Raw genomic sequence first — 24,122 nt, forward strand, 5'->3', positions numbered from 1 at the left:
GGGGTGGTGGAGGGATGCTGAGACACTTGTCGTGAGACAGGAGGTGAGGAAAAGCTTTATTTATACCGGCTTCCTCTTGAGCTGATTGGTTGATTACCTGAACGTGCTCCTCCCAAACTTTGTTACATAAAGCTTCATTTAAAAAACGTTTGACCGCGGCGCTACATTAAAACCACGCTACATTAAAACCACTATATACGCAGTTTTAATAGTAGGCTAGCCTAATAATAAGGAGAAGAAAAAAAAAACACTTTTTATAGCTATATGGATTTCCGTTGAAAAGTTGTAGACTATAGGCAGCCTAGTTCTTCATAATCAATCCTTTCTAAAGGCATTGAGCTCGTAGCTGATTGGTCCGTTTCAACGTGAGTCGGTCATTATTCAAAATGTAATTTCCACCAGAATGTGATTTGAGATATAGTGGGCATGGAGTTTCATAATTCATCTGTAGCTAATGCAGCATGTAGTATGTCCACTGTTGGACACACTAAACAAATGAAAGGAAATAGCATATTGTTGAGTCTGAAAAGTGTGCTTTATTGGAGTTTAATTTCCGAAAGTCCACATGGCTAGAAGAGCAGCAGTTGTTTTCGTTGTCTAAATTGGTGGTGTCGGGCGACATCTTGTGGTTCTTTTTATGTAATATATGTTGTAGCTGTTTCACAATACTTCAATGACATTGGCTATTACTACATGTGGCTGAAACCATAAAAAATTTTAGATACAGTCAAAGTGTTGAAATGATAGCTTATAAATACTGTAGCTGTAGGCTAGCCTAGGCCTACATGAAGAAGACTTGGCTCATCTGTGTTATATAACTGCGAATCTTCAAAATGTTGGTCTGCTATAGCTCCTTTTTATTTGAGCCAAGGAATGTTAATTATAAGTTGTCTCAGTAAGATGTTTTATGCTCTTACAGAAGCAAGATGATGGAGTATATGCTTGGTAAATACTGTATTCACAAAACAATGTTTAATATAGGCAATGACTCTCCTCCTTAAATATTATGGAAGTTGAATTTGCTTTTTATAACAACACATAATAATGTCCAAAATTCACACCTGAAAACAGAAAAAAGAAGCTATAGACAGAGTTGGCTCGTTAGTTTCGCACGCACATTTTGATGTTATCGCCACGTGCGCTGATTGGCCGAGGCCGAAAGCTCGAGCCTCTCTGTCGCTGATGCTGCGTCATGATGAGGTGTCAACGATTTAACGAGTTTATTCTGAATGGACTGCAAACCGTTTGACTTGACAACCGGAGAATTTCGTCCAGACAGGTAAGAAATTAGAAAAATGGTAAAGTTGCCTACGCAAGGACGACAGATAGACGAGCAACATTTGTAAAAATATATGTATCGTGTTGTCCTGCGTTACAAGACATCTCATCTCAGCTCAGGGAGGGTGTGTTTCAGTAGGCTATTCCGCGAAACCAGTGACAGCTGGCAACGTGCGTTCCTTATAAAAAAATTAATAACTTTATTGCTTCTGCTCTATTAAATGCTCTTGTATAATCTAGTTACCATCACTACTTATCCCTATGGTGTATCTTGTGTTACAGATAAGTGGTGAATACTGTGCACTTCTGAAGTTCAAGTCTCTTCCTCTCCCAGCTTTAAGGTAAACAGCAGTGGAAGCTGATTGACCAGACGAGCGTTGTTGTATAAAGGTAGCAGTAGGCTAGCCTACAGTGGTGTTTAAAGTGGCAAGTTTTGTTACATTACTAATAAGTTGTTATTTCTTCAGCTGATAAACCAACAATGGAGACAAAACAGTGTGAAGAGATCACGGAGATGGTGTGTTTAGAGTCGGATCTGCTGGATGGACAGTAAGAAGCGATGTGATCCAAACATGTTACAGCAGCATATCATTTGTAGAAAATAAATAGGCTAATGGAAGTGTTTATTTAATTGAGTTATTACTTACTTTATAGTATTTACTATAGGCTAATGATTATTATAAATACAAGTTTGGAATAATTACGATTACATTTTTGTTGTTGAAAGAAGTATTTTATGCTCAGCAAGGGTGCATTTATTTTAATGAAAAAATACAGTCAATCAGTAAAATTGTGAAATATTATTACAATTTAAAATGACTGTTTTCTATTTTCATTATGCTGATTTGCTGCTCAAGAAAATTTCTTATCATTATAAATATTGAAAGCAGTTGTGAATGTAAGATAGAAATTAATACTTTTATTTAACACGCATTACATTGATGGTAAAGGTATTTATAATGTTACAAAATATTTATGTTTCAAATAAATGTTATTGTTTTAAACTTTCTATTCATCAGAGAGTCCTGAAAAAAAATGTATTACAATTTCCACAAAAATATTACGCACCAAAACGTGTTTTCAACATTAATGATAACCTTTAGTCATAATAATATATTTATATATTCAGCTCTAAATTAGCATATTGCACTGAAGACTGGAGTAATGGCTGCTGAAAATTCAGCTTTGCCATCACAGGAATAAATCACATTTTAAAATTGATTAAAATAGAAAACAGTTATAATATTAGTTAATAATATTTTTATTTCATGATAAAAAAATGACATTTTTCATTCCAATTTTTCAATAATGAAAAATTATTATTATTATTATTATTATTATTCCAAACTTTTGACTGCCAGTGTAAATAATTGTATTTAATTATTTATTTATTTATTTATTCATTCTGGCACCATGTTACCCATATTCATCCTACAGAATGAAGGAGGTTGAGGTGGACCAGCATAAAATCCTGTTGGTACGCAATAAGGGAGAATTTGCTGCTGTGGGTGGTCTGTGCACTCATTATGGTGCTCCACTTATCAAAGGTAGGGTATGGTCTCTGATAATCACATAGGCTGACACAAACTGAGCAATAAATAACCCTGTCCTGTGTTTACTTAGAACTGTAAGTAAAATGAAAACAGGTTTTTTTTTCATTCATCATTCCGTGCCCTTTACCTGTCATTCTTATTCTGAGCTGTATCCAGTTACATTGCCTTTATTTTTTTCAAGTCTACCGTGACATTGTGTTTCCAACACATCATAAAAGCGGTTTTATGCTTGTAGGTGCATTGCTTGGAGATCGAGTTCGGTGCCCATTTCATGGAGCATGTTTCAATACTAAAACTGGAGATATTGAAGAATTTCCTGGACTGGACTCTCTGCCTACATACAAAGTATGAATATACACTGCAGGATGGCACTTAAGGAATCAAGCATTTTTGTTGTGTCATGTGCCCGTTACAAATTCATATTTTATGTCACATGCAATTTCCCATACAGTTTTATGAATTAATCCATTACTTATTTTTGTACTTCTCCTGTCCTGTTAAGGTCAAGGTAGAGGGTGGTAAAGTTTATGTAACTGCTGATGAAAAGGTTAGTCATGTACACTTGCAATTTTAGGTCCAGCACAAGATTAGTTGCTTTTGAGGAGCATTTCATGAAATGTTCTGTATTTTGTAATTCTCAGAAACTGAAGAAGCGAGTTAAGAAAATGTGCAGTAGAGTGCCTGGAGTCAGCCACACGGTTGTTCTGATTGGAGGAGGTGAGTAATAGATACATCATCTAGACCAGGGGTCTCCAACCCTGCTCCTAGAGAGCTACTGTCCTGCAGACTTCAGGTCCAACCCTGTTCCACACCTGCCTGTAATTATCAAGCAACCCTGAACAGCTTGATTAGCTGGGCCAGGTGTGTTTGATTGCGGTTGGAGCTGAAATCTGCAGGACTGTAGCTCTCTAGGAACAGGGTTGGAGACCCTGGATCTAGACAAACCTTTATATACGTTTAATGCTTATTCATGCAAGTATATCTTTCACCTCATCCTGAGGTGTTCATCACCCCCTAGAGGGTTTTGCATCATACTGCAGGGGGTCAGCCAAATAATGAAAATATGTCTAAAAATATACATTATTAAGTTAACTTAAACAAAGCTAAAATTGAGCAGATGAAGTTCAACTAAATGTTTCCTTGTCCCTCCAACAAATAAATATAAATAAATAAAATTAAAGGCAATCCACCATGGCCTGAAAAAGTTTGTATGCCTCTTCTCTAGTGTCATATTGGGAAATGCAACATTTAAATGTGTTTGTGTTTCCACAGGCCCAGCTTCATTGCAATGTGCGGAAACCCTTCGTCAGAACGATTATGAAGGGAGAATTATAATGGTTACTAAAGATGAGCAGCTGCCTCTGGATAAGACCAAGCTTAGCAAGGTTGAAATCCATGGATCATAGATTAAACAAAACCAGATTATTTGATTGGCTCCCCATTACCTTATTAAATTAATTAACCTGTGTAGTTCCTTGTTTATGAAGGAAGATGTTGTGTGTTCATGGACTCTTGTAGGCAATGAATATTGAAATTGAAAAGGTGTTGCTACGACAGAGTGATTTCCTTCAACACCATGGAATTGAAGTGTGGACTAAAAAAGAGGTGGGCTTCTTTTCATCTTCCATTCATTATCCAGGGATCACATGTATTGTATTTATTTGTGGATATTAACAATAATTGTCCCTCAAAGGTAAAGTCTGTTGACACAGAGGCTAAAACATTGACTTTCAAGGATGGCACTGTCCAACACTATGACCAGCTCTTGATTTCTACAGGGGGCAGGTTAGATCATAACTTCTTTTTAAAAGTGCTTAAGATTAGATACATGTCATTTGGACCTTTTATCTGAATGCAATGTATGATGGTGAATTATGTACTTTTGTTTTAGAGCCAAACCTCTGCAGTGTCCTGGTGCTGAACTAAAAAACGTGAAATTGCTGCAGAGCTATAAGGATGCCACAGAAATCCATCACATGAGTGCAGGCAACAAGGCCGTCATCGTTGGAACTTCATTCATAGGTATAAAGAAATCAATTGAAAAGTAGCATTCTTTCACAAACACTAGGGCTGTGTCCAAAAGCTTAGACAGTTGATTTGTTGCCTCATTGCCCTATCAGGCAATGACTTTGCAGGCAGTGTTTGTGGACTACTTTGCAGAACTGATTTCGGACAAAACAGTTTAATGATAACGACAAAATAGAGAGAGCTTTGGTAAAAACAAATCGAATATTTAATTACTACAATACTAATTTCCCTCTTGAAATGATATCAAAAGTGGAAAACGTTGGTCAAAAATTTACATTTACAAACTGACCACCAACCACATATTTCAGATGCCATTTTTATATTTTGGCTCAACTGTCACAAAATGGAACACACATGATGGTGGGATATTAAAGGCAGTGAAGGATACATCTATCCTGCCTTCAAAAATCGGGCATAGGAAGGTATCTTACTAGTCAGGATGTGACACAAACATTGGATTCAACGTGTCTTGTTGCTCTCCTAACTCCGAATAAGGCTGCATTTTTCAGCTTTTGGATGCAGCCTAATGGCAATATTGCAAATTATGACTTTCAATTGTCAATCAGGAATGGAGGTAGCAGCTTATCTGTCTGACAAGGCAGCCAGCGTCACTGTTATTGGGAGCAGTAAGTTTCCTTTCCAGTCTTCACTGGGTCCAGATATCGGAAAAATGACAATGCAGGTCAGTGAACATTGTGGTATTTTCTTTCATTTTTGGTTTACTGCTATACGCCATCTATCGCAAGTAATACATCATCTGTTAAAGATGCTGGAGGAGAAAAACGTGAAGTTCTGCACAAGTAATGGTGTGGCTGAAATTCGGGGTGAAAATGGAAAGGTACTGTTAGAGTAAGCGCATTACTAAACAATCATAGAAATTATTGTGCATTGTAAAAAAACACTTATTTCTTTAGGTCAGGGAAGTTGTTCTGAAAAATGGTGAAGTCCTTCCAGTGGACATTGTAATTGTGGGCATTGGTATGTACCAAAACAATTTTGTCATAGCAGTTTTGTTGTTGTCACTGAAAAGCTGTTTATTGCTAACAGTTACATTTATATCCTTTCAAAGGTGTCATTCCCAACTCTGATTTCCTAAAGAGAACATCAGTGGAAATTGATTCACGCAATGCTGTTGTTGTTGACAAGGTAACCGCCTTCATATCACTTAGAACAAACACTTTACTTAACAAATAGAGTAGTTTTTATGACATCTGTGTTTTTCAGTTCATGAAAACCAACATTCCTGATGTCTTTGCTGCTGGAGATGTGGTATCTTTTCCACTTCCTTTGGTCGGACATAAGAGAGTCAATATTGGACATTGGCAATTGGCGCAAGCTCACGGTACCACCTGATATAACAATAAGAGTTTGAAATACACTACCATTCAAAAGTCTGGTGTCAGTAAGATTTTTTTAAAAGAAATAATACAGCAAGGACACATTTCTTTTAGGAAGACACATAAAACAAAACATTGTTACCAAACATTTCTATTTAAAATAAATGCTGTTCTTTTTAACTTTCTATTCATCAAAGAATACTGAAACCATTATCATGGTTTCAACAAAAATATTAAGCAGTACAACTGTTTACAACATCAAGAATAAGAAGAAATGTTTCTTGAGCAGCAAATCAGCATATTAGAGTGATTTCTGAAGGATCATGTGGCACTAAAGACTGGAGTAATGAATGACGCTGAAAATTCAGCTTTACTTTCACAGGAATAAATTACATGTTAAAATATATTAAAATAGAAAACAGCTATTGGAAATCATAATAATATTTCACAATATTACTATTTTTACTGTATTTTTGATCAACTAATGCAACTTTGGCGAGAGACTTCTTTCAAAAATAAAATAAAAATTGAAGGGTAGTGTTTGTGGTAATGTGTAAAATATGTGGCCGTGGTCTTCCACAGGAAGAATTGCTGGCTTGAGCATGCTGAATCAACAGGTTGCGATTAATACTGTGCCATATTTCTGGACCATGCTGTTAGGCAAAAGCATCCGATATACAGGTGACCATTCCAAGATAATTCTCCCTTCTCTGAGGAAATATATTTCAACACATGAATAAATTAATTTGAATTTAATCTATTTTAATTCCACCAGGCTATGGAGAAGGATACACTGACATTGTTTTTAAAGGAAGTACTAAGGAAAGAAAATTCTTGGCATTTTATATCAAGTAAGCTGATAGCGAATGAAGAAGCCTTAAAAGTTTTTCAAATCTTTATGTCTTGAAATTAGGATTTCTCTTCGTTCATCACTGTTTATTTCATAATCCAGAGATGAAGAAGTTGTTGCAGCTGCCAGCTTGAACTTTGACCCTGCGGTCGCGAGGTTGGCGGAAATGTTATTGATGGGGAAGAGGATCACTAAGACTCAGGCACAGTAAGTATCAATAAGTCAGAAACCCTCAACTCATTGCATCCATATGCCAGAGCTATGAATTGAAAAGCGGTTATTGAATGTTTTTGCATGCATACAAGTGAAACCCGTTTAGGGGATATAATGCAGGATTTTCTCTGCTTTCACAGATCTGATGACCTCAGCTGGTTGCAGCTCCCATGAAAGTGCTTTGGCAACCCTTTCCTCCATGACTATATTGATTACAGTTTGTCCATCTATCATTTTATTTGACTTTCTTACCTATAGCTAATCTTCAGTAACAAAGACTCTACTTTGTTTTGTCTTCCCCCTGGAAGGAATAAAACATTTCTGGTACAGTTATTCTTAGAAACAGCTGAAGACCAGCTGCAGCACTTGTATTATCATGTACTAAATAATGTGTGACAAGCATTTGTGTCAGTAGGAAATTTTATGATACAATAAAATATATTACTTTTTCTTTACTTAAATATTCCATACCCAAGTAAAGTTATTTATATATATAAATAAATATTTTTTTTTACATTGTGGGGAATTTTGGATCCCCTGAGAAAAACATACATATAAATCATACTAATACTTATAAATCATACTTTGTTTTTGTTTAGGGGTTGGGTTAAGGTTTTGGGATAGAATATACAGTTTGTACATTATTAAAAATCATTGTCTATGGAAAGTCCCCTTAAAACGTGTAAATTTGAAACCAGTGTGTGTCTGTACTGCACATTAAGCAAATTTTCAAAGCAGATAATTTGTTCTTCAGTTTCAAAGAATGGTGATGCGTTGCAACATTAGAAAAGGACAGATAATGGATATCTTCAGAAAAGCTGTATAGACCACACTATAAGGATTTAGCCTACATCTACTGAAGTGTCACAAATCATGTTTCTATGTGGTTTTAATACACTTGAGTACTAATATTGCTAGGAAAATAAGATGATAATCTTAATTTATCATATTGAATTATTGTATCACTCTTAATGTACTCATTTTTAACGTAAATATGTTGATTTCTTATTAGTAGGCTACACTTACAATTATAGCAGACGTTTTAATAAAATAAAAATGTAAGGAACATGCATACAAATGTTCTACTGAAATGTTTAATGTGACATGATGATTACAACGTATAGTACTGTGGCTGTGAGTACGGCATGCTGGGGCCAGCGCTCAGTGGTCAGTTCCCCGGATGAAGGTTCAGCGTGAATATGGCGCAGAGAGCACGAGCAGCGCGCTCGTGAGGGCTTCAGTGAGACTGATACGCGCACTTAGCCCGCTGAAGCTAACTTTACTCTCAAGAAACTTAACCGACCATATGAAGTTTATTTTTCAGCGAACACTCTTCTCACCACAGGTAGGACTTTTAAAACACGATTTGTATTACAAACGAGAGTCGTTTGTGTGCCATCGCAGTTTGTTTTGTGTGTCAGCCTGTAGTTTCGGTGAGTTTGTTCGTCGTGCTAATTTAGCTAATTCCTCACAGCTAGCTAAGTAGCTTGGTCTACCGAGTGTCAAAACATTACTTAAAGTGATCAAAGATACTAACTAGAAAGTTACTCCGTTTCTAATACCACTGAAGTTTGTATCTATGTTTTCAGTTATAGATTGTGAATGAGTTACACAGTAGTCTGCAAATAATGCCATCATTCCAGACCCACTTTTCACTCAAGATTCGGATCAAGAGATAGATTTGTGAGCTGCTCCTGAATTGCTATCTGGATACGAATAAATTATTCGTTATATTACTGTCAGGAGATGCCTGAAACTACTTGAAAGTTTGACTAAAGTGTTTTCGAGTTACTGGTGGTGCAGCTAGTGACATAAATACAGTAAATAAATAACACAAATGAATTAGACTTGCTGTTCTGTTAGAGCTTCTTAATCCCTATAATGTGGGAGCGATTTTTTTACGTATCTTTTAAGAAGCCACGATGCTGACACGGGTCATACAGTAACTAAGCTATTTTAGTTTATTTTACATAAAATATAATGTAATTAATGTCAAAGTTTACAGTACCTTCTAACGATTCTTCCGACTGTAAATTATAGCAAGTTGTACATTTTTAGTCGTGCAATGTTTGGTATCGATGGTTTTGAGTGGGCAGTATATGGTTTCAGCTGTAGTATCGATTCTGGGCTGCGTTTCTCAAAAGCATCGTGTTGAGCTAAGTTGATACTAGAGACCATTGGTGACTGGTTGATTTAGTGTATGAATCGCATCATGAGAGTCATTGTTTACATAATTTAAATGGACCTTCCTTTTCTAAGGGGTGTAAAGCAATTGTTTAATCAATCAACATATTCAGTATGTCAGCTTGTTTGACCTTAATTTTTTTAATTGAACAGTTTATTGAAACTTTAGACAAAACCTGCATATGTGTTGATTTGTATCATATCAGGCTTTAATGGCCCTTATAGTATGATATAGTGATAATATGGAGCTCTCGCACCTTCAGAAAAAAACACCTGTTTTATTTAGAGGCCCAAACTGAGAAAAAAGTTGTCTAAAAGAGATGAAATTCTGATAGCTTGCCTTGACATAAGTCAATTAAATCTTTATAACAGTACAGCAGACTACTTGCATTAAATTAATTATCAGTCACTTGTTATCTCCCAATAATAATGAGATTAAAGATTAATGATATTTTAAATGCTTAGTTTTATTATCAAAGCTCTGTAGTTTTTAGTGTGGGCGGTATATGATATAAAGCATTTCTCTCTTGACCTATATCTAACAATATTTTTTACGTTTACTTTAAAAAAAAATCATTAAAGATTGCACAATAAAAAGACACGTGTTCCACGAACTGAAGGTAGACATATTTACCATTATACTAAAAGGACTTTGACTAACTAAAAAGTATTTACTATCAATCACAGGGCAGAAGGCATGTAGTAGATTGTGTATGACAGGTTTTTCTGCAACGTTTTGATCATGTTGATAGGCCTTAGAAATTGATAGTTTTAGTCTATCTGTGCTTTTATAATTATGTGTGCAACATGAAATATAATTGGAATGCTGCCTTTGTCTTTGTGATGGTGAACTACTATAAAGAGTGATAACACACTCTCACAAGTTACTTAATAGGTAATGGGGTTGTCGTTCAGAATCTCTTGTACCTTTTTCTAACCTTCCTATGTTCCTCGTTGGTTGTAGTTTCACTTTCTTTGCTCCTGTACTTGTTTCCAGCAGCCGTGAGTTTGCCGGGATATGTCTGCTTCGAGGAGGTGTGATGGGAGATTCAGTCAGGGGTGCAGTCTGTACCGGGCACTACAAACATTCCTTAAATACTTCAGTGCCGGACAGGGTCACTCATAATGTGCAATCTCCCATGCTACCGCTTACTTTAGCCCAGCGTTTGACTTTTGCTCATTAAGTTCTAAATGAAAGAATAAAACGGAAACCCTAAACACTGCTTTTGAAAGTGTGGTGTTAAATGTTGTATTGTGCTTACTCGGTATAGGTTTAAACCTTCAGTTTTCCGATTGTATTGCTTCTCAATGACATTGACTCGAATTTCAAATGAATCTGATAGTTTTTAATGAAAAGGGGTTGAACGAGACTTTCCCTTCTTATGGCTTGAGACGAGGCAATGTTTCAGTTTCCTGTGTTTCTTTGTCTAGAGCTCTGATATGAATTTCAGGTCGTCTGCCCCATCATGGAAATTGCTGTCTGGACAACATTACCTTGTCACAATCGATTGTGCAACCATTACTGATTTTTTTTCAATAGCCAATATGTGGACATGATTTTTAATTATTGTTCTATTTCTTCTGTTTTGACAGGGTATTACAAAAGTAATTTTTCAAAGAATGTTTTTGGTATTTGATTGAATTATCTGGGGAAAACAAATATACATTACTGTTCAATAGATTGCTGTCGGTAAGAGTTTTGAAAGAAGGCTGCAGTTATTTGATCAAAGATACAGGAGCAAAAACAGTAATTGTGTGAGAAATTATTACAAATTAAAACAACTTTTTTATTTTTTAATATGGGTATGCTGTGAATCTTGCCTCATGATTCATAAAAATTATTATATTCCATGTATTTATTAAAAAATAATCATTTATCCATGTCTATTTCATTGTCCATTACTCTAGTCTTCAGTGTCAAATGATCCTTTGAAATAATTTTAATATGCTGGTTTGGTGCCCAAGAAACATAATTGTGCTTGTGAGTTGTGCTGCTTAATTTTCTTTTGTGGAGATAGCATTTATTTGAAATATAATCTTTTATAAGATTATAAAAGTATTTTGCTGTCCCTTTTTCAATTTAATTCATACTTGGTGAATAAAATTATAAATAAAACATATATAAATAATAATCTGATTGACCCCAAACCTTTGAATAATGTATATAAGCCATAAAGCAAAAGCTTTTTAATAAAGTATCAAGTGGCAGCCAATAAAGCTGCATCAGTAAGGCTCATCTCACTCTGTTTGAACTTTTTGGGTGTATGTAGAATGCTTAGCTGTTGTTTCATTGGACAATGTGTTATTGTGACAAGAAGAGAATTCAGTTTTACACTGTAGGAAAGCAACTATATTTTCTAATGTTTTAAAATGAGCGTTTTCAGCATGTTTATTTATTAGTTCTTTTGGTTTGTATTTCATGGGTTAAATGATCAAAGAAACTTTAACTGAGTTGAATCTATTGTTGCACATAAGTTGTTCAGTAGTGCACTGCATTACCTAATTACCCATCAGCTGCAAACTGATGCCACTTTCCAACTTGTTTTGTTTTGTTTTGTGAGTCCCTGACCTGAACACTGTACTGTTGTCTTTGGTGAGATGATGTGTAATCCGTTCCATCAGAAAGCCCTCTATCAAGCTCTGACCTGCAGTCAAGTTCACATAAAGACTTTGTGTATGTAGCACATGCAAAGCATTGTGGGACATTATCACATTGGAGTTTAGGCTACTGCTTTTAGTGCTGCACAATGACTGAATAACAAATAACGGTTGTTGTTGGCCAACAAGAAAAGCGCTGTTGTTTTTGTTGCATTATACATTACCTGGAATATTCAAAAGGAGACTCAGTGTTTTGTTTCTGATGAATGGCCTGAAACATAAAAAGATCCATGTCATTCAAAGTGAGAACTGAGATCCCTAGATATGCGTGTAAAATTAAGTTTTTGCCTGCAAATTGTGGAGAGTTGGTGGGAAAACTTTGTTTAAAACAAGCAACATTGCATTGCATTGCTCTTCTTGTTTTAATCCCAGCATTTTAGTGGACAGAAGCATCAGGTTCTGTAAACACTGGGTTGGTCTGATAAGAAGACCTAATGACAGAGTTTAGTTCCAAGGTCAAGCTGTTTTTGCAGTGCTCTGTACTGGGCTTGTAAAAACAAACACCGCAGGCCTGTTCCTGCTAAGCTAGCTGTATACTACAAGTACAAACTTTTACAAAGATATCAGTCTACTTGAATTGTTTCCCCAACTCTTTGGGCCGTTTTGAGGAGTCAGTATCTCTCCTTATTAAAAGCCAATCCGCAGAGACAGTCTTCCTGGCCAGGGCTCGTCTCGAGAACGTTGACCACAGAGACGTCTTTCTCACTGTTCACCAGTGCATAATGGTATGTGTCTGGAATGCCAGACTCAACCAGGAAGTGTTTGACTGTTCAAGTTTGACTGCTTTACACTTTTTAATGTCAGACACAAAGCCTGATTGATTAGTGCTCTTTTGTAAACATTTCAAACCTTTTGTGGGCTAATGCCACTGATGGTCATAGAACAGGAAGTGTTTATGAAAAAATGATTAATTTACACTTATTGTGTTAGTGCATTTGTATTTCTGTGTCGTGTGTGAAGCAGCTGTAGATCTCTGCTAGAGAACCTGCTCCTGTCACTCATGTCTGATCCTCACCTGTTCCAAAGAAACAATCTCACAGGTGCAAGTTAACAGCCTCAGTTTTTCTGTGTAGCATGTAATCGTAAGCCCAGCTGGGTTTGAAATTGCTTCCTTTTTCCTTAGTATTGACACAACTATAATGAGTGCTGTACATTTGTTTTGCCAGCTCAGCCTAATGCAAATGTTTTTTTCTTTCTTGACTCACTCATTTACTTATGTAACATTACTGTTAACGCATTTGCTTCATGTTTCGTATACTCTGTTATTATCTGTAGTTAACATATTTGTCTGTCAATGGACTACTTGCACTGAGCTTCATGACGCACTTCCATTTTGAAATAGTACAACTCTTTTGTTTCCGGTTATGCATATTCAATGAGCTGTCACCTAGTTGACTAAACGCAACCCTCTACAATGCGAGTAAATCTTCACTCTGGGCGACTAAATAATGTCTATCATTAGCCATTGGCTAATAAATTCTTAGATTGTACTCGCCAGTGTGTGTTAGAGGCTAAGTAAACGTTTAGCATAGATATATTTTCACTTGCTGGCTGAACACTGACTGAGCGCTTGAGTTTCGCTCTCTGTCAACTAAGCGATCTGTACTATTTCAATTCAGCTCAATGGATGCGCAGTGTACCTGTATTTGACGTACCGTAAACTCTAGTGTGAAGGTGCCCGATTCGCCGTCACTTTGCTGTGACAGTACTGTTTCTCGCACACAAAGAGAGAGTGAGAGACGAGTCTTACATGCCACGCAGAATCGACACGCTACATGTTCGCTAATATCACTACAACGATATACTTTGTTGTATTTTTCTGTCAAAATAACAGCGTTCATTTGGAATTATTCATCTTTTAAGAAAAAGCAGAAGATATGCTGGTTTCTCCGGTGTTGGGTGGAACTAATGTGTAAACGCCAACTTGCTCCAAGGTACATTTAAGTTGCTATAAGTATGAGTGATAAGTAATAAGTTGCTAGCATGAGTGACACAGTTGCTCATCAAAATGTCAAATGAGTTATGACTGCTCATCACCATGTTGTAAACTAATGTTTCCTCTGCAGTGCTTGTGCACGCTTTCTTCCTCTAGTGAATATATATCTGCTTCCGGAAACTATTTTGAATACTTTCCAGTTCTGCAACTTTTGAGGTCTTCACTCGCTCTGAATGTTTTCATTACCCTCAATGTTGGAAACCAGCACTTCATAAAACATTCACATGGATTCTAAGACTCCTGAAGCTGTGACCTCATGCCCCAGCTGACATCGTCCCAAAAGATCAGGTTACACTTCAAATGCTTCACTCTTTTGAAAAATGCCTCTTGCTGCTGCATCGTCCCAGGAAGCAGCTGAGTTTTCCCAGGCTCAGCCTGTCAGGTGTGGGAGGGGGTTTCGGCCCAATCATATCAGGGCCCAGTATTTGGATTCTGGGAGTGTCTCTGATTCCCATGGAGAGAATGGGCTGGGCAAAAGCGAGAAAAGGGAAAGCATGGAGAGCTGGACTGCTTTGTTTTGTACTGCATAAAGAGACTGTTGTTGAAATGCTCAGAAAGGTGAAGTGAGAGAGCTGACATTTTAAAATGAACGGCTGACTGTGTGTCTCTCCCAATGTTTCGTGAATGAACAGGCTAGTGTTAATTGCTATCAAGTTATTTCTTACGATGTACAGTACACTACTGCTGAAAAGTTTGGATTGTTTTTTAAAGGAAGTCTCTTATGCTCACCAATGCTGCATTTTATTTGATCGAAATTACAGTAAATATAAACAGGAGTATTGTTAAATATTTTTACAATTTAAAATAACTTTTCTATTTGAAATTCTGAATATATTTTAAAATGTCATTTATTTCTGAGATGACAAAGCTGAAGTCTTCAGTGTCACATGATCCTCAGAAATCATTCTAATATGCTGATTAGGTGTTTAAGAAACATTTCTTCTTATTCTCAATTTTGAAAACAGTTGTGCTGTTTAATATTTTTGCAGAGACTGTGATTCCCCAACCCCCCAAGATTATTTTATGAATAAAAAATTAACAGCTTTTTTAAAATCGATTTTGTATCAATGTAATGCCTTTACTGTCACAAAGTTTCATCTATACTGAATAAAAGTATTCATTTGTCAAATTATTTTATTGACCCAAAACTTTTGAACGGTAGTGTACGACTCAGAGAGGTTTCGCTGAATGATTTAGCAGATAATTATTTTTGTCTTTCTCTGGTTCTAGGTCTGATGATCTACTGCAGCCATGTTCAGCAAGAAGAAAAAGCAACGTGTCCAGATCTCGGCACCCTCCAACTTTGAGCATCGTGTCCACACTGATTTTGATGAGCATGAGCAGAAGTTCGTGGGGCTTCCGCGCCAATGGCAGAGCCTTATTGAGGACACGGCCAAGAGGCCCAAACCTTTCATCGACGCCACAGTCATCACTACTGTAGAGCCACGCAAGGTCAGAGGGAAGGAGTCAGCTTGTGTGTTTGGTTTAGGTTTTGATTTAAGCTTTTTAGTTTTTGTATGTTACAATCGATGAGGTAAAGTACTACGTTTTGGATTTACTAAAGATAAATTATTAATAGTGATTCTTGGCGATGTTTACAAGTAGGGTTGGGAATCTGGGAAACTGATTTCATTAAAAAAAAATATTGGAACTTTTTATCTACAAAAGAATTGGTGTGACCTTGAAAAAAGTAAACAAACAAATTACTAGGGATCCGAGACCGATACTTTCATTTTTGGTACTTGTCTATACACAGTACCTATACCTGTATATTCATTGCATTTGTAATTAAAAAAAAAATATTGGGTAGAGAAACCAAAAGAATATAAATCAAATTAGTTGGCTTAAATTCTTTTAGAAAATAGATATTTTCTTCAGTTATTTTCATGCCTAATTATGCCTGTTAAAATGTATTGTTGGAGCTTTTGTTACTTTCAATGTTCATTCTATTGCTTCATATATCATATTTTATTTTCGGTACCATCTGTACTTACGGTCTTGTAGAAAAACAAGAACCATCAAGATTTTCAAATGTTGATACACGCTTGGTACCGAAGTATTCGGTTCGCATGACATCCTTAGCAGGAAAAAGTCAAATTTTATGCATGCGCACAATCGACCTGTAACAGCAACACTATTCAACTGGAGCGAATGAGACAAGTGAGTGAGGGGAAGCGGCCGTGTGTTTACTAGCTGTCGAACAGAAGAGAGAGATGAGAAAGCACCGCCGGTATCTGTGTTTCGATACTGCGGAACACTACTCATGTCATCTTTTGCTTTTTCCCTCTTATCTATTCTCCATAAATGCCTCATAACCTGTTTGTGTTGCACAGGCAATCGTGCGGGGTCGTAAGATCGGTGACGATGGCTCTCTCACGTGGCTCCTGGATGAGTTTGAGACCATGTCGGTGATCCGCTCAAACTCTCTGCGGAGAGGCAGCCCACCACCACCACCACCACCACGCAGAGACTCCGGATCATCAGTAGGGGGCCACGAGAACGGAGAATACCCCCAATACAGACATCCTGATCGCTATGGAGACAGCAAAGAGAGGTGCTCAACTGACATCTCTTACTTCAAAATAAAATTTCGGTTTCCAGTGACTATCATGGCAATATTGACAGTGAGGTTTTTTTTTGTTTTTTTTGTCCATGTAGGGAGAAACCACGTCAGGAGCACCCAAGTGCTGATCCCAGACAGTCTCAGCGACCAGCCCGTTCATCCAGAGAGGACAGCAGGCCTCACCAGCAGCCTCGCGGTCAGGAGCCCAACAGACACAAAGAGCCTGACTGGTCAGGAGGGCCAGCTGCACCGCCCCAGCACAGAGAACGAGACAGGGAACCACGTGATCATCATGATCAGGTAGTAAGGAGAGAGGGGGCCAATGATAGGAGGCCCAAATCCAGCTACACTGGAAGAGACAGTAGCCCACAGACACCCCGTGAGAAGAGACCGCTGTCTGGGCCAAATATCCGCACCCCTAACCTACCTGTTACAGAGGGAGTAATAAAGACTGCACAGCAGACTGGCCGACCTTTCAACACATACCCACGTGCTGAAAGTGACTCTGGAAGAAGCCCCAGCGGTCAGGTACACAGAAATCAAACTAAATATGCTACTATGTTTCTAGAATATGAACAATTATAGATGTTTTTTGTAGGGCTGGGCTGCTTGTATTTAATAAAATATATATATATAATATATAGTAGTGTTGTCATGATACTGGAATTTCTAAGTTCGATCCGATACCTTGAAAAATAGCGCTATTCGATACCATTTTCGAAACCACAGGAAAAACTGCCATATATACTGGCATATAGATATTTTTATTATCTTATCATTCTTTTGATACTTTGGGTAGTTTTGTTGCAATAGCTTTCACACAGCACAAGGAGGCTTTATTTGAAATTGAATTTACAAAAAAAGACAAGTAAAGTCAGTAATAAAATAAGAACAAATAAGCAAATTGCTAATGATATCACAAATAAAATAAACATGCCTTTTAAGTTTTCCAGGTGGGTCTAACGGTAGTATTTGGATAAGAAATGATACAGAAATGAAAAAAGTACGGTAATCAAATATAAAATAACACTGGATAGTCTTTATTGTATAAATTAAATGCAGATCATTGCTTAAAATTAAAATTAAGAAAGTTGTTCAGTCAAGAGCAAACAGTGACTTTCTCTGTGTCTTTTGTTCTTGGACACCTTTAGGTTTATTAGGCTGCTGTCGCTTATGAGCTTATGCACAGATCCAATGTACTGTTACACAACATAATAAATATATAAATTCTCATTTATCCATGTTTTGCAGGATTTAAAACCAGCCAAATCTCATGAGCCTTCCCAACACAACGACCACTCTACTGGGGCAGTCCGGGGAGGCAGCAGCGGCAGTAAAACTTCTTCTCAGGGGCAACACAGAGCAGAGCCCCAGCATCACGCCTCCCATCCAGCCTTAGGCCCTGAGCCTCCTCACAACCAGCAGATTCCCCCGGCACCAAAACCATCCGCCCCGACTGCACCACCCCAGCAGGCGCGCTCACCTCAGAGGGAGCCACAGCGGGTCTCCCACGAGCAGTTCCGTGCTGCTCTACAGATGGTGGTTGACCCTGGGGACCCACGCACTTATCTGGACCACTACATCAAGATTGGGGAAGGTTCCACTGGCATTGTTTGTATTGCTACAGTGAAGACCACTGGCAAGCTGGTGGCTGTGAAGAAGATGGATCTGCGAAAACAGCAGCGACGAGAATTGCTGTTTAACGAGGTGGGTCCAATCCACACGAGATTACTGTGTTATAATTGGTTGTTCACATAGGTGTTTTTGTGTGATATGCAGCACATAGGAGCTGAAAATCCTTCTTCAGTGAACACTTTTTGTAGATTGTACATAAAGATATTGTGAAAATTATTATTGCAGGTTGATTTTCCTCCTTAGCCACTTAATTACATTTTTAAATATAAACTATCTGCTTGCTATGTTTCTTGTTTCTAAGGTGGTGATCATGCGGGACTATCACCATGAGAACGTGGTGGAGATGTACAACAGTTACTTAGTGGGCGATGAGCTCTGGGTTGTCATGGAGTTCCTTGAGGGTGGAGCTTTAACTGACATAGTCACACATACCAGGCAAGTATTTCTCAGAAGTCCAATCACTAATTGGTTTTCAGTTATACTCTTAATCGCACGTATTTTTAGATTCTGTTTAAAATAATTCATGGTTCTATTAGTTTTAAATTCTTTGGGGGTTTTTTTTGTCCTATTTTTTTATTTTACTGTATTTTTAGATTCTGTTTAAAATTAATTGTTATACATTTTTGTTTTGTTTTTTAAATGGTCTATTTTATTCATTTATTTTATTGCAGCATGCCTATTAAGCCACCAAGATGAAAATATGATCAAAAGTATGAAAAAGACCACAAATATTTAGGAAACAAATAATTCTATTGGCTTTGTGACAGAAAAAAATATTTAAATATATTATACATTTTCTAATACAATTATTATAAAATATACAAATATGAAATACATTATATGCACATTTATAGCTGTTCACCTGTTGCTGGGTAATAATGCAGTACCACTAGGTGGCAGGGTATCACAGCAGTCCAGTGTTGCCATTCAGCCTTTATGATCATTTGTGACCCTGGATCACAAAACCAGTCATAAGTAGCAATACAGTCATAAGTAGTATTTGTGGCAATAGCCAACAATGCATTGTATGGGTCAAAATTATCGATTTTTCTTTTATGCCAACAATCATTAGGATATTAAGTAAAGAGATTTCCTACCGTAAATATATAAAACATTTATTTTTTTGAGTGAATGCAGGACAATCGCGAACATACATGGACAACTTTAAAGGCGATTTTCTCAATGATTCGATTGCACCCTCAGATTCCAGATTTTCAAATAGTTGTATCTCGGCCAAATATTGTCCTATCATAACAAACCATACATCAATGGAAAGCTTATTTATTCAGCTTTCAGATGATGTATAAATCAAAAAATTGACCCATGTGACTGGTTTTGTCATCCAGGGTCACATTTTATCAGCTTTAAGGATTTCATTCAATGTTTAACATTTCAGTTATGTTGTTTGACTGTGTTTTCAGGATGAATGAGGAGCAGATCGCCACTGTGTGTCTGTCTGTTCTGAAAGCGCTCTCGGTTCTTCACTCCCAGGGAGTCATTCACAGAGACATTAAGAGTGATTCTATTCTTCTCACCCATGATGGCAGAGTAAGTCCCTCACAGCTCTTCAATGAAAATTCAATTACGTCAGATGATAACCAGTTCTTTGGCCCTATTGTATTCAGTTGGGGTAGATGAGCTGAAGCCTTACATGACATGTTTTGACTTGTTATGAGATCAGAAAACTGTCCTACTCGCTGTCATTGTTGTGTTGTTTTCTGAGAACCTTTGTTGATCTTTAAACAGGTTTTCGACAGACCTGTTCTTTTGTGTTCTCAGACCAGCATGTCTTCTCTTGTGATGAACAGATGACCTAAATGTAGGGCTGGGTAAAAAATATAGATTTCTCGATTTTAATCGATTCTCATTTTTACGAACCGAAATCGATTCTTAAATCCCAATAATCTATTAGGCTAGTCATCCTGTTTTCAGTTGATGAATGGAACATTGTAGCGCGCATCCCATCCAATAAATTGCAATAATCTTTTTGCTATGTTACTATTGATGTGAAACAAAGTCTGAGATTTCAAATTACGTCCATTTTCTTACGAAATTCAAAAACATAAATACCGTTTTGGCGCTGTGGTGTGAAATCGCTCTGGCTCAGCTCAGCTCAAGAGAAGCAGAAGTGCACATGATCTTCTCTTCCGCCTTAATAATAGTTACAGCGCGAAATAAACATGAATGAGCATCCGAATGTGAGTTAAAAGATAGAGTACAACTTATCGAAATCCGTATAATGTCACATGGAATCGCTCAATCAGTGTTTCAACCGTGGAAAGACATCAGTAAAACAGCTGGTAAACAATGTAACGTCACATTTACCTAAAAAAAAACATAATCCAGTGACCATAAATTTGTTAGTCAGCTAGAAAAATTTACTCTAGAGAGGAGCATTTTGCTAAATATATGCACCATATATGACATATTCATTATAATTTTTAATGTTCTTCAATATTTAATGCATGTTTGAATAAATTTGGCAAGTTTTGACAGCCACCATTTAAATGTTTATATTTCATATAACTTTATTATTATAAAATAAATTAGTGTTATTTAAGTGTTTGTATACAAATCTGTTCATTTTTACCTTCAATATTATAGTTGGCTAATGAAGCCTAGTAGGCTACAACTGACTCCCATAGTTTACAGCATTAGTTAAGAGATTTGTTTTCCTTGAGAAAATTTGCCATGTATTGTACCTGATATCCAAAGTAATCAATATTGAATCGAATCGAATTGCAAGCTTGTGAATCGAAATCGAATCGAATTGTGAAATTTGTCAATTCCCAGCCCTACCCAAAAGTCAGCAAGTGAGATAAATTAGAATTAAATTGTTGACAAAGTACCAAAACCTCAAGAACATTTCCATCATTTATGTATTTAAGAGTTCTCAAATAGACCCTGGTTTTAAAAGACCATCGCTTGTGATGCACATTTTTCTTTTTTTTTAACTGCATGCTTGTCAATGCATTCACAGAAATATAATTCTGCAATATCCGGCCATTTATTTTTGATGGCTCTGCAATGTTAAACAAGGTCTATGTTTCATTGTGTCTGTGGTTGAAATAGACGGAAGTTCTTTAAGCCACCCTCAGCTGTTTCTCGGCAGTGGCTGATTGCCTGTGTATGTGTTTGACCTTACATGTTTCATTTCCTCTTGCATATGTCTGACGCTGCTTCTCATGCAATATACCAAAGGGCTCAGTTTTTGTGTAGTTAGTCAAGCAAGCATTGCAGAAGCTTTCTCAGAAAACTTGAAAAGCTTTTTTTGAAAATACTTAAGCTATTATTTGTGATGCAAACAGGGCTTTTTTCACTTTCACATGCTCGTATGCGGTGTAATTTCATGTAACAGTGAATATTTTAGAGCCCATGATCTTAATTAAAAATAATTAAGCCACCAGTGCATAATTCACACATTTATAAATGTTGTTGATATATATAAATAAATATGTACTTGTGCACGTGATCTGCGAAGAGCGCTGTAGGTAAATTGTGTAATAGACATGGTGAATCATAAAATGTCATGTTATTTTGTGGACGACTGACATGTGGATTACTGTTGTCATGACACAAACAGGCTTTGCTCAGACACTTAAAAAGAGGAGTAATTAACTATAGATCCATAATAATAATAGTTCAATCCCAGCAAATGAAGAAGCAAGCCTAAATAGAAGTCTCCATTTATTTTGGCAGGTAATATAACTTCCTCTCTTTCTTTTGGTTTTATCCCTATTCTCATTTGCAGGTGAAGCTGTCAGACTTTGGCTTTTGTGCCCAGGTCTCTAAAGAGGTACAGCGCAGGAAGTCTCTTGTAGGAACACCCTATTGGATGGCCCCTGAGCTCATCTCAAGACTCCCGTATGGACCAGAGGCAAGTCCCATCCCCCTTTACTGTTTTCATATTATGTTGCATTACTGCTGACATTACTGCAGCTTATACAAACAAAACTGTTTCTACAGGTGGATATTTGGTCACTTGGCATTATGGTGATTGAAATGGTAGATGGAGAGCCGCCGTACTTCAATGAGCCTCCTCTCAAGGCTATGAAAATGATCCGAGACAATTTGCCACCCAAGCTCAAAAACCTCCACAAGGTAGACCTGCAACCTCTTGCTTAACCATGAAGGCAAAAAACACATTAATGTTACAGATTACAATGTTGTTCTGTATCCATAGGTCTCGCCACTTCTCAAGGGATTCTTGGACAGGATGCTCGTGCGAGATCCTGCCCAGAGGGCCACAGCTCAAGAGCTGCTAAAGCATCCCTTCCTGAGTAAAGCAGGCCCTCCCTCTTGCATTGTTCCCCTCATGAGACAAAACCGCATGAGATGAGAAGAGAAATCAGGGCGGGATCTGTCAGGCCCTCTACTGAGCTCAAAACAAAGACCCAGATCTGTACTCTACACACTTTAAACATCTGAAATGATTGTACAGGTCAAGAATTTTAGGAGAAAAGGCCATTGATGCTACGAATGTTGAGAGGCCTTTTTGAAACACACATTTTTACCACTGTTTTTTTTTACACCTATAGAGTTCACCCCGTTTGGTGACATGAAAAAGACATGATTAGATCCTTCACAGTGTTCTGCTCGAAGAGGTTTTCCTCTCTGGCTAACTCAGAAACACCAGAACATGTGTTCTCAGTGGTTTTATGCTTGACCTCTAAGACTGCTTTTGGGTGAACCGAGTTAAGGAGGATTAGACATTATGAAAACGAACCACTTGCAGATTCTAATCTGCCCTCAATGTAAAGCAACAATTTGATGGATTTGTTCCAAACCTCAAGCTTTTTTTCCTGCACTTCATCTTTTGCACCAGGACCACACTACTCATTAATCCATTTGAACAGGAAAACAACTACTGAAGAAAACCTTTTACTTTATAAAAAAAAAAAAAAAAAAAAAAGACTATAAGAAACTCTAGGCTCCTGTTACAACACTAAGCAATGGTAAACACTGGAGGTGTTTTGTTTCAGACCTTTTTTAATTTTGTTTTAATGAAAGTAGAGAGCTATATCGGTTTTGTTTTCATAGTGTGTTTTGAGTGACAGTGTGATAGTTTAAAACACTGTTCTGAGATTGAGCTGCACTCCAATATGAAGCTTCCTCCTTTGATTCATTGTTCCACTTTTTTAATATAATAAAGGGGGGGAAGGGTTGGGTGTAGGGTTTTTTCTCTTCCAAAACTTTCACCACGGCGCCACGCCACAGAGGAGATCGAGTTGTTTTCCATGTAGGGCAGTCTGCAGGAGAATGTCCTTTCATGTGTGCTTAAATCCTCCAGCTAAGTAGCTTACATCTTTGAAGACTCGCGGCCTTTCTCTGAAAGATTCGTTTTGAAGGAGAGATGCTGGACTATACCAATGTATAGTTGAGAGTTACCTATGCTCTATTTCATGAGAGCTTGTTCACAGGAAGTGGAACCTATAGATTGCGCTTGATCCCACACACTAAAGTATAGGCCGGAATGCTCATATAATTGGTCATTTACACTACTGCTCTTTATTATAAGAGCACCATGACATGTTCAAGGATTTAAGAGAAGAGTAATGGAACAACCAAAGATGGTCTGAAATACTGGAAGTTTATAGTCCAAACATATTCCAAGCACACTACATCACATCGCGTTAAAGGGATAGTTCACCCAAAAAAGAAAATTGTCATTTATTCTCCTTTTTTTTTTTTTTCTGCAATGTTGTTTTGGAGCCCATCAACAAAAGAAAATTTGTGTAGAAAATATCTTCTTTTATGTTCCACAGATGAGAGTATGCCATACAGGCTTGGAAGAACATAACAAAATTTTCAATTTGGTGTGAACTAT

At 37.2% G+C, this 24,122-nt stretch overlaps 2 protein-coding genes across 5 annotated transcripts; both read left to right on the plus strand.

Moving 5' to 3' along the window:
• Positions 1-1,161: 1,161 nt before the first annotated feature.
• aifm4 (apoptosis inducing factor mitochondria associated 4) lies at positions 1,162-7,592 on the plus strand. 4 transcript variants are annotated; one of them, XM_056263479.1, is made up of 20 exons: positions 1,162-1,279; positions 1,613-1,668; positions 1,746-1,827; positions 2,716-2,825; positions 3,067-3,176; positions 3,334-3,378; positions 3,473-3,548; positions 4,104-4,216; positions 4,350-4,436; positions 4,525-4,616; positions 4,723-4,853; positions 5,426-5,541; positions 5,626-5,697; positions 5,774-5,837; positions 5,929-6,005; positions 6,084-6,201; positions 6,779-6,877; positions 6,972-7,047; positions 7,149-7,253; positions 7,400-7,592. In XM_056263479.1, exons 3-20 carry the CDS (start codon positions 1,760-1,762, stop codon positions 7,431-7,433), a joined length of 1,593 nt encoding a protein of 530 aa, XP_056119454.1. In that variant the 5' UTR covers positions 1,162-1,279; positions 1,613-1,668; positions 1,746-1,759; the 3' UTR covers positions 7,434-7,592. The 4 variants fall into 4 exon arrangements, with proteins under 4 accessions (XP_056119454.1, XP_056119455.1, XP_056119456.1 ...); XM_056263478.1 differs by lacking the exon at positions 1,162-1,279 and having other exon boundaries at positions 1,583-1,668; XM_056263480.1 differs by lacking the exons at positions 1,613-1,668; positions 1,746-1,827 and having other exon boundaries at positions 1,172-1,279.
• Positions 7,593-8,438: 846 nt separating this feature from the next.
• pak4 (p21 protein (Cdc42/Rac)-activated kinase 4) lies at positions 8,439-23,459 on the plus strand. The gene is made up of 10 exons (XM_056263476.1): positions 8,439-8,604; positions 15,328-15,549; positions 16,431-16,651; positions 16,756-17,188; positions 17,912-18,367; positions 18,597-18,730; positions 19,717-19,843; positions 22,047-22,172; positions 22,262-22,396; positions 22,479-23,459. Exons 2-10 carry the CDS (start codon positions 15,349-15,351, stop codon positions 22,632-22,634), a joined length of 1,989 nt encoding a protein of 662 aa, XP_056119451.1. The 5' UTR covers positions 8,439-8,604; positions 15,328-15,348; the 3' UTR covers positions 22,635-23,459.
• The last annotated feature ends 663 nt before the right edge of the window (positions 23,460-24,122 follow it).

This window comes from Rhinichthys klamathensis, unplaced genomic scaffold (assembly GCF_029890125.1).
Source record: "Rhinichthys klamathensis goyatoka isolate OS25496 unplaced genomic scaffold, OSU_Roscu_1.1 h1tg000206l_1, whole genome shotgun sequence".
NCBI lineage: Eukaryota > Metazoa > Chordata > Actinopteri > Cypriniformes > Leuciscidae > Rhinichthys > Rhinichthys klamathensis.

Excerpts from the sequence above, each read along its gene's own strand:
- aifm4 (XM_056263479.1), top strand. The coding sequence starts at position 1,760 with ATGGAGACAAAACAGTGTGAAGAGATCACGGAGATGGTGTGTTTAGAG. Across the intron at positions 4,854-5,425 it reads CGTTGGAACTTCATTCATAG|GAATGGAGGTAGCAGCTTAT; the intron begins GTATAAAGAAAT and ends ATTGTCAATCAG. Across the intron at positions 6,878-6,971 it reads CAAAAGCATCCGATATACAG|GCTATGGAGAAGGATACACT; the intron begins GTGACCATTCCA and ends TAATTCCACCAG.
- pak4 (XM_056263476.1), top strand. The coding sequence starts at position 15,349 with ATGTTCAGCAAGAAGAAAAAGCAACGTGTCCAGATCTCGGCACCCTCC. Across the intron at positions 22,173-22,261 it reads GACTCCCGTATGGACCAGAG|GTGGATATTTGGTCACTTGG; the intron begins GCAAGTCCCATC and ends CTGTTTCTACAG. Across the intron at positions 22,397-22,478 it reads AGCTCAAAAACCTCCACAAG|GTCTCGCCACTTCTCAAGGG; the intron begins GTAGACCTGCAA and ends CTGTATCCATAG.